Genomic DNA, 11,389 nt, shown 5'->3' with positions numbered 1-11,389 from the left:
GGAATCACAGAGACTGAATTATATTCACAACAATAAAAAAAGGCTTAGAGTTTCTGAATATGCTAATTTGAATTAACAGAACAAGCTGTAAACTATGAAGGAGCAGACAAAGGGAAAAGAGTGGTTTTACCGTCAAGTTATGTTGGAAGTCGGAGGTTCATGGAACAACTCTATTTTGATTTTATGGAAATTTCTAGCCAAATTGGGTTTCCAGACCTTTTTATCACATTTACTTGCAACCCAAACTGGCCTGAAGTTCAAAGAATGCTTTCAAATATTAACTTATAGGCACACGATCATCTGAATAACATCTCAAGAGTCTTCAAAATAATTTTTGATGAGATGTTGTGTGATTTAACAAAGAAACATGTTTTAGGGAAGGTACTTGCATGTAAGTCAATTAAGTCATCTTTCTTGTATATAAAATTTTAATTACATTGTGCATTTATTTGCATTTAATACTAAATTCACTTATTCATAGATCTATACATGTCTGAATTCCAAAAGCATGGTTTACCACATGCACATATTCTCTTATTCTTACATCCTTCAAGCAAGTATCCAATGATAGATGATATAAACAAAATCATTTCAGCAGAAATATTGTTAAAAGAAGATGATATGGAACTACATCATTTGGTCAAAACACATATGATTCATGGTACATGTGATTTCGTAAACAACTCTTCACCTTGCATGAAAAATGGAAAATAATCTAAGTATTTTCCCAAGAAATTTCAACCTACAACCGTTGTTGGTCGAGATGGATATCATGTGTATACAAGACAAGAGAATGGAAATATAATTATGAAAAAGCATGTCACTCTTGATAGAAGATATGTCGTCCCTTATAATTCATATTTATCAAAAACATTTCAAGCACACATCAATATGGAGTGGTGTATTCAGAGCAGTTCAGTGCAGTACTTATTCAAGTACATTAACAAGGGGTATGATTGAATTATCGTTGCTATTGCCGAAAATGGTACCAATGGATCTTCTGTGAGCAAAAATGTTGACAAAATTAAGCAATATCTTGATTGTAGGTATGCCTCACCAAGTGAAACATCTTGAAGGCTTTTTTCATTTCCTATTCATGGTAGATTTCCTGAAGTTGAAAGGTTGTATTTCTGTCTTGAGGGCGACAATTATGCTTGCTATACTGATTATAAGATGATAAACGATGTACTTGATAAACCAAGTGTGAAACAATCAATGTTTACTTCGTGGATGGAAGCAAATAAGAGATATCTAGAGGCAAACAGTTTGACTTATTCTCAATTTGTTTCTAAGTTTGTCTATGATAAAAGACACCGATGTTGGAGACCATATAAAAGAGGTTATACAATTGAGGGCCTAATTTAGGTTCCTCCAAGTATGGGAGAATTGTATTACTTGAGAATGATGCTAACATTCGTCAAGGGACCAATTTGCTATGAGGATATAAAAGACGCTGGTGGAAAGATTCTTGATAGTTTCAGGGATGCATGTTTTGAAATGGGATTTCTTGAAGATGACAATGAATATGTTGCAGCTATAAATGAAGCAATGAATTGGGGTTCCGGTCACTTCTTGAGAAAGTTATTTGTGAATATGCTACTAACAAGTAACATCAATAGACCGCATCATGTTTAGGAAAGAACTTGGAGCATGCTATGTGACAGTATTCTCTATCAACAAAGAAACAAGACAAATAATAGAGGTAATTGTGTATTATTGTATTTTTGAAAGTAAACTATTTTAAATGGTATGAAGTCAACTAACACAGGTTTTTGTTACTATTCAAATGCAGCCATAACTTAATTACAATATACTATGTGTGTAACTTATATATATCCAAATCCATTATAATGCAGCCATAATTCATATATGTTATTATATTTTATAACTTAATTCACAACATGCTACTATATTTTTTATGTTTGGTTCAATATGTTGTTATTGTTTCTGTTGTTATATAAATTTATTAAGATCAAAAGCCATTCAAGTTCAGCCGCAGGTTGGATATAACAACTCATATGTTACAGATAGTGGAATAATTTCGTTGTTTATTGAGTTCCACTAAGCAAATTATATATATATATATATATATATATATATATATATATATATATATATATATATATATATATATATATATATATAGTGAATTCTATTTAAATGAAGTGTTGATTCATTTATTTTTCGACAGATTTACCGTTGTTAGAGGAAGAGATAAAAAACCGGACACTTATTGAAATTGAGAATTTATTGCAAGAAAATCGAAGAAGTTTGCATGATCTTTAAAGCATGCCTTATCTAGATTCATATGTCACAAGGAACATTGTCAATTGACTAATTCATGACGAACTGGATTACAATGTTGATATCGAACGAAAAAATTTCCATCATTAATTTCGTGCACTTACATGTAATTAATTTTACTATCACTATAATTTTATGTCGAACTTATGTCATGAAAAGATATGTTTGAACTTTTAATGATAAATATTACATTACATTTGATAGATGAACAACGTTCAAGTTTTGAAAATATCATGGAAGCTGTCAACAATCGAAGAGGAGGGGTGTTTTTTAAATGGTTATGGAGAGACTGGTAAAACTTTCATGTGGAGAACTATGTCAAGTGCATTGCGTTCATATAATTTTTTTTTATTAATGTTGCTTCAAGTGGGATAGCTTAGTCATTCTTGCCAAATGGAAGAACAACACACTCAAAGTTTAAAATACTCGTGCCAACATTTGACAACTCTACTTGCAACATTGAGAAAGACGATGACCATTGATGGTTATTGGAAGCAGTTGATTTGATAATATGGGATGAAACACCTATGTGTCACAAAAACTTCTTTGAGGCTTTGGATAAAACCCTTAAGGATGTCATGGGATGTCATGGTATTAAGAATACAATATTCGGTGGCAAAATAGTTGTTTTTGGAGGCGATTTTAGACAGATCCTACTTGTTGTTCTGAGAGGAGGTCGTTCTGATATTTTACAAGCTTCAATTAGCTCATCTTGTGTATGGGACTATTGTAAGGTTTTAACTCTAACAAAAAATACGAGACTTCAATAAGGACCAGGGAATACAAGTTCTGCAGAGCTAACTGAATTCTCAAAATGGATTTTAAATGTTGGGGATGGTAATATTTGCGAACCAAATGATGGTTTGGTAGATATAGAAGTTCCTGAAGAAATATTAACATCAAGTTTTAAGGATCCTAAAAGGGCTATTGTCGATAACACATATCTCAATATGCTGAAAAATTACAAAAAGGAAGAATTCTTACAATACATAGTTATTCTTGCTTCAACCATTGAAGTTGTGGACAAAATCAATCATTACGTATTAGGCTTAATTTCAGGTAAAAATCGTTAACTTGCATTAATTTATGCATATTACAATACTATATATAAAATTATGTTATTAATGTTTTAATGTTTTAATTTTATACAATTTTTTAGGAGAAGAGAAAGAGTATCTGAGTTCTGATTCAATTGATAGAACGAAAGTCAGTTATAGTCAAGCTTACAAAGTTCTAACTCCAGAATTTATTAGTTCTTTGAGAACATTAGGTCTACCAAATCATAATATCAAATTGAAAGTTGCAACCCCTATTATGCTAATGAGAAATTTGGACCAGGCTAAAGAGTTGTGCAATGGAACGAGATTAATTGTGACATGGTTATAAAATCACGTCATTTAGGAAAAAAATATGTCTAGAAAGAATATTGGTAACATAATTTACATTCCCCGAATGTCTATGTCACCTTATAATTCATCATATCCATTCAAGTTAATTAGGAGACAATTTCCAATCATTGTGTCATACACAATGACAATAAATAAGTCCAAAGGTCAATCACTTGATAGTGTGAGATTGTATTTGCATACACCTGTTTTTAGTCATGGACAATTATATGTTGAAATTTCAAGAGTTAAGAGAAAAAGTTGCTTGAAAATCTTAATACATGACAAGGAGAATGCATTATGTTTGACCACTACAAATGTTGTTTACAAGAAGTTCTTCTAAGCACTTTGTTAGTTGGTAAACAACTTTTTCTTTTTCTTTTATGCTACACTTTAAATCTACATCTTTTTCTTTGTTAGTTGTTAAATTTTGTTAGTTGGGATAATGGATTGGTATCGGATGGATATCTTTGATCATTGGTATGAGAACCAAATGATTTGATTTTACAAAATATTTTAGTTTATGCTTCATGGTACATTTTGCATCAAAAAAGCACTATACAATTTAACATATTTCTTCATGCTGTTGTAGGATGGAAAAAGATGTTATGAACTTCGGTATTGCTTCAATGATGAAGTTCAAGGTTTTACACTTTAGTTTGAGAGATACTATTGGATAGGTTGACATGTTGCCTTTCAAAGTTTATAATAACTATAAACTATTATATATTTTATTTATGTTACCTTTGTTTTTTAATATATTTTTTGGATAAAGAAATCACAGTTGCGGGGTTATATTAGCTTATGTTTGTAATTCTTTATATGCTAATGGTCAGAAAATATGAACTCAAAGTTGACAAAGCGTATTATGAATCCACACGGGAACATGTGCGAACGCACGTGTTTGTTACTAGTTACTGTAAAAGTTGTTGGCATACAATTCATATTTGTTTGTCACTAATCAAATAACTAGGTATTTCTTATGCGTGTGGGGCAATAAGATAGCTCTATATGGGTGGTTATAGTTATTTTATGTCTTTAAGTGAATATTTTCTCGAAATATTTGAATATTATTCTTGAAGCCAAACTATGAACTTTTTACCATGTTCAAGTCGTTGGAGGAAAATGTAGAGGATAAAACATGTATAAAAATCAAATATTTGAACTCAAATAATGAGACAGAGTACACTAATTCAGACTTCCATTAATTTTATGTTATATACAATTTTTAAAGACAACTTTAAAATTTAAAATACACAACAATAGAGGCATTTTTTTTATTTGAAAGACACCACAATAGAATGGTGCGGATGAAAGAATGAACAAAACTCTTACTAAAAAGAAAATATGTATCCAGTTAAATGTTGGATTCTTAAGGGTTTTTTGGATTAAGGCCATTAACATTGTGTGTTATCTCATAAAAAAGGCACCAAAGACTTCATTGAATGAGAATTTTATAAAGGAGGCACAAAAAAAGAACTCATTTATCTTAGATACATTCAAGTTTTTTGGTATCCAACATATGTGCATATATATTAAGTGAAGATCGTCAATCTCAATCACGCCGAGTTCAAAGCACAATTGTAGCTAAATCATATTGATAATGTTGAAAAGTAAGAAGAAGTCCTAGCTTAGAAGTGATGGAAAGATGGAAAAATTGGATCCATATCAAGAATTCATATTCATCCAATTAAAGGGAGACCCCCCCACAAAAACAACAAAATTTTGAGTTAATCTTTCCAAAAATGTCAAGGCACAATCACCTTGTTACCTTTATAAGAGCACATACTTATTTGCATGGACTGCAACTGATATGTCAGAGATAAATTCTGAAGAATCTTGTCACAAGTATCCATCAACCAAAACACACACTCTATGGTACAAGAGGAATTAAACTCTTAAGAATGTTGAAGCTACTAATAAATCCATAAAGGCCCTTTTAAAGGATGATTTTATAACTAAGGTCAAGTATATAATTTGTTTGTCAAATATTGTACTTGTCAAAAATGCCAATAAAAAGTGAAACTTTTGTGTTTACTACTCCAATGTTAATAGGATAATTCCTAAAAATGACAACTATCATAATATTGATAAGTTGGTAAATTTTCGTCCAAATTTAAAGTTTTTATCAATCAATAGGATTATTAATGAAAAAGGCATTTACTATAGAAAATGACAATTATGAGTACAATGCTACGGCCTCAAGAATGTCGAATGTACAAGAGAATACTAAATAACATATTCAGGAACCGAATTAGGGTAAAGATCAAAATGTATATGGACTATATTATTGTTAAATTTAAATTGGGGATGAACGAAACAACCTATTTGAAGGAATTTTTAGGAGGTTTGAAGATATAATATGAGGTTGAATCTTTGAAAACTTCACATTTTGAGCAAGAAAATTATTGGAATTCGTCCTTACTAAAAAAGGCATTAAATTCAACCCTGATAAATGCAGGGTCATAATAGAAATGTCAACCAAACATCCAAGTAAAGGATGAAAAGGCTTAACATAATGTTGAAATATTTATAAAAAATGATTACTAGGTCGGCCCCACACGCCTTATCGTTTTACAAGTTGTTAAGGAAAAAAGCAAATACTCTATCAACCTTTACTATTCACTAGATTTCAACAAGGCTAACCATTATTTATAGAATTATCGTTGTCCACCAATGCTATTAAATAGATATTAGTCAAGTAGAACAACAATGTAAAATGGAACACTGTATTTCTTCATCAAGATTCTACATGGTCCAAAACACGATATCAGAAGATTGAAAAGACAACCTTAACCTTAGAGAAGGATTATCCATGTCAAATCAGTGTTGCTACACAAAGAATGCGAAAATAGTGTCAAGGGCTTATGGATATTTGATAAAAAATTAAGTGGTTACATTTAACCATGTTCTCAAATGCGAGAGCGTTTTTTTCCTTTCTCATTGCCAGGTGGACCAATAAAAAGAATGATATCAATTGCACAACATTGAAATGATATTAATTGCAAAACATTTTTAATAGTATTGCAAAGGTATTAATGTGACAAGAATAATTGTAAAACATTTCTAATAATATATGCAACGGTAATAATATTGCTACGGTAAAAACATTGGAATGGATAATAATAATAATAATAATAATGATAATAATAATAATAATAGTAATAATAATAATAATAATAGTAATAATAATAATAATAATAATAATAATAGTAATAATAATTTTTATTATAATAATAGTAATAATAATAATAATAATAATAATATAATAATAATAATAATAATAATAGTAATAATGATAATAATAATAATAATAATAATAATAATAATAATAATAATAATAATAATAATAATAACAACAACAACGACGACAATGTACTAATTGTCAACAGTAATAAATTAGCGATAACAGATTTATTAACGGTAATAATATGTAACATTATAAATAGGTCATCCATTTTATTACAATTTTTATTCATAATTAGTCTAATTTTCAACTATTTATTTTATCTCATTTTAATTTTTCTTCTTCTTCACATTCATTTGTCAATGGATCCAATCAACATAATTCTTGGTCTAATTTTATACAAAATGGTGGTATTCCTCCTTCTATTCTAAATCAACAAAACAAATCATACTTTGGAAATGCACATCTTCCCTCAAATTCACACCATAACCGAAATTTTCAAAACTCTTCTTTTATCCCAAACCCACAAAATAATCCGCATTTTGGAAATTACTCATATCATACACCACTATATCCATATCAATATCAACAATTTGCATCTCAATCAACTAACCCCACTATGTCTTATGTAGCTCAAATAGGTAGTAATGGCGTGCAATCAAATGATCAAGAACATGAAACACAATAATTTCGCACTCAAGATGGCTTATAAACTATTAACCTTGGTGAAAAAGTTGCATCTGCACCGATTGTAAAACTCCTAAACAAAGGTTTCAACAAAAAGAGGATGAAGTTCTCATTCAATCATGACTCAACTTTTCAAGGGATTCCATTGTTGGGGTTGATAAAAAAAGAGATAGTTTTTGGAACAGGATTGGCGAAGCTTACTACAAGCATTGCGACACAAATTACAAAGAGAGGAAACCAATGGCACTAAAAGGTCGATGGCACAAAATTAATCCATCTGTTCAAAAGTTTGTTAGATGCTACAAAAAAGTCGTGTCTACACAGCAAAGTGGGAGCTCTGAGAGCAATATCATGCGAGCTGCATATAAAATTTATTTTCAAGATGAAGGTGAAAAGTTTATATTTGAGGATGCATGAAGATCATTGAAAGATGAACCTAAATGGCTCACAGGTTCATCAAAAGATTCTACAAAAAGAACCAAGAATTTAACTTCAGAAGCATATTATTCATCTTCTAATCCACTGAAACCAACAAGTAGTGAATACAATCCACCGTCACCTACTATGTTATGTCGTCCAATTGTCAAAAGGGATCCAAAAGGAAGGAGAAGGAAACATTTTTTGAAATGTCTACTACTTCCAATGTCAAATATGATTCTTTGAAAGATGACTTTAAAAATAATAAATTTGATGTCAATGTTTGCACGAGACTATGCACGTATTGAGGGTGAAAGAGTCGAGATAGAGAGAAAAAAGGTTGAGGCAAAGATTAAGAAGGATGAGAGTGTTCAAGAAAGATTGAAGATGAATGGTATGCAAATACTCTCAAAAGATACATCAAATATGGGTACAAGACAAATACAAGCTCATAAAATATTGTGCGACATGATTAAAGAAAAATATAGAATTAATTAGTATGATTATGTATCAAGAAGGGGAAAGAAAGGATATTGAACGAGCATTTGGAGTTCTCCAATCCCAATTTTTGATCATACGCAACACTCCAGCGCATAATGAACGCATGCATCATATTACACAACATAATTGTTGAAGATGAATGTGCCATATCTGGTGGACATTTTGATTTTTCTTATGATCATTTAAGTAATGGTGCGACAATATTGTCGAATGATTCTAATATTGATTTTCAAGAGTTCATACATAGAAGATTTGATATTCGTGATAAATAAATTCATTGACACCTTCAACAAGATTTGATATAACATATATGACAATGTTATGGGAAGGAGAATAACAACAATTGAAAAATATTTTAAAAATATTGTTTTCTTGTATTTTGTGCTAGTAATTTATTTTAACGTTTATGTTTTTTAATGTACTTTTTAATAAATTATTTGTGTCGTGTATTGTGTTTTTTAATATATATGTTTTACTTTGATTTATTTTAAATATATAATTTTTAATGTATTTTGATATATTTGAATTAAATTGTTTCAATTCTTTTATATAATGTAAATGTGAGGTATATTGTGGGATCTATTTTAGAATTTTTAATGGGTTGTATGGATATTGGAAAAATATAGTAGAGTTGTTTAAAAAATAAAAAGATGTAATATAATATAAAAAATTAAGTGAGTCACATTTAAAGAATCCAAATAAAGATGATGGATATGGGTGCTCTTATAGTAACAAAATAAAACAAGAAACCCTTCTAATATTCCACTAAAAACTATGATCCATGGGGCCATTCAAACTCAAGGAAAATATTTTCATCCATAAAGAAGAATATGTTAGACAATGCTTCTAGATTGAATGGATCCAGACCGAAGTCGTGTACGAAACACTTTCCTTATAGTATTTCAAGAACTCTTGAATGTCTTAGAATTTTTATGCAGGAATTCTCAGGATAATTCAGCTTATACTCAAGTTTGCGCAAGACGGATAAAAAATCGAATGCAGGGAAGAGAATCTAGAATTTTTCTGAAGAGGATATGTGTTTTGTGATGTAATTTATGAATTCATAATAACTTATTTATAGCTCACATATGTGTTTGTAGCGGTGTATTCGTCACTTTATGATTTATTGACTAAATCAAAAGCAAAGCATACAAAGAATCGAGTCGCCACCGCACTTTTATTTATCCAAAGGAATGGCTAAAAAGCGAACAAAAGCCTAAGAAGTTTTACACATAGAAAACTAATGAAAAGATCAGAGATCTGGGTAAGGGGTTAATTACGCAATGGGAAGGTGTTAGGCACCCAAAACGTCCTAGGTACTCCTAGGGAGCCCTTTTCACAACTTGTTGTACGAAATGTTATTTGTGTATGAAATATTTATTGTGCAAACATGGATTGAAGGGATGAGAAAAGAATATACAAGTTATTATTTTTGTGTTTGAACGGATGAACCCGTTGCCTACGTACCTTTCCATGGAAGGTAAGGATCAAAACGCCGTAGTTCGGCTAAAAGATTTCCAAAATATGAGTGGATTGATTTTAAAACAAAAGCCCTAAGGTCTTTCGTTATCCACGCGAGAAAACTCAACCTTATACAAACAACAAGTCCACCATGTGAGAAAAGCTTCAACTTGCTAGTGAGGGGTTAACCCTATAATAAGCAAGGAAGTCTTACAATTCAATCACTAAGGACAGAAGGTGAGATTAACATCAACCAACTAGGATAAATCAAACCTATGGCTAATGTATGAAAACTTATCAAGAATGGACAAAGCCACAAAACAATTGAGTGAAATTAATCAATTAGGATTATTCACAAAAGTGGTCAAGGTATGATTAGAATTCAATTCAAAAGAAGTATTATGAAAGTGAAGTTTGAAAAATCAAAGGCCTAAGGCCTAGGTTTCTAATCTGAAAACAAGTGAAAATATTTGCACAATAGTTTTCAAGCTTTGGGTTAACATGCACATGGAGGTATAAAGAAACAAAAAGGTGGGAGGGCGAGGAAGTAAAACTTCTTAGATATTCACCTCTTGAGATCATATGTAGATGATTCAAGTGATTCCTTTGGAATAGGCAACAATGCAATAAGCAAATAACAAGATGGATAAAGTAAATGGATATCGGATGCCAATCAATGGACTTATTCCAATCTCACAAAACAAAATGGATATCGGATGCCAATCAATGGACTTATTCCAATCTCCTAAAGCCAAGAGCAAACATGGATACCAGATGCCAATCAATGGACTTATACTAGTCTCTTAAAACAAAGAGAAACATGGATACCAGATGCCAATCAATGGACTTATACTAGTCTCCTAAAACAAAGAGAAACATGGATACCAGATGCCAATCAATGGACTTATACTAGTCTCCTACCATATCATAGGAAACAAACTGCCAATCAATGGACTTATGCTTGTCTCCTCCATGGACAACCAAATGTTGCAAAGTAATGAACAATGATTATGAAATGATATACAAGTAATGATGATACATGCACCAAGGCACACATAAGCAAATATGCACAGATGAATCAAGTAATCAAACAAACAAGTCAATTAGCACACACTATACACAATCAATTGGGCTCAAGCAAGGTTAAGCTTTACAGCCAACTGGAATGGGGTATTTTGAGCTCTTAACCCTAACATTGAGAGTTAGGGTGAAGCAGATGAAAAGGAGATGAGGGGTGTGCCTCATAGCTCTTATCCCTGGTCAGGGAGAGCTTTGATCAATGGAAAGTGTGGGAGTTCAGAAAGTTGGAACTCTTCTCCACAAATGGACTCTATAAGATCTTGGGTTATTATTCACTATGCATCAACACATGGTGTGAGCAAGGTGAATGACACACTGAGTAGCAGGAGATGGATTACACATCTCTTTTATCTGCCAATTGCCTCAT

The 11,389-nt window shown here is 31.1% G+C and overlaps 1 protein-coding gene across 1 annotated transcript; it reads left to right on the top strand.

The window, feature by feature from the left end:
• Window positions 1–1,377: 1,377 nt before the first annotated feature.
• LOC127091716 (uncharacterized) lies at window positions 1,378–4,369 on the top strand. Its single transcript, XM_051030401.1, has 6 exons — window positions 1,378–1,606; window positions 2,192–2,269; window positions 2,803–3,033; window positions 3,175–3,363; window positions 3,464–3,683; window positions 4,282–4,369. Exons 1-6 carry the CDS (start codon window positions 1,378–1,380, stop codon window positions 4,367–4,369), a joined length of 1,035 nt encoding a protein of 344 aa, XP_050886358.1.
• Window positions 4,370–11,389: the final 7,020 nt, after the last annotated feature.

This window comes from Lathyrus oleraceus, chromosome 1 (genome assembly GCF_024323335.1).
Source record: "Lathyrus oleraceus cultivar Zhongwan6 chromosome 1, CAAS_Psat_ZW6_1.0, whole genome shotgun sequence".
NCBI classification, from domain to species: Eukaryota; Viridiplantae; Streptophyta; class Magnoliopsida; order Fabales; family Fabaceae; genus Lathyrus; species Lathyrus oleraceus.
This window is presented reverse-complemented; position numbering and strand designations above follow the sequence as displayed.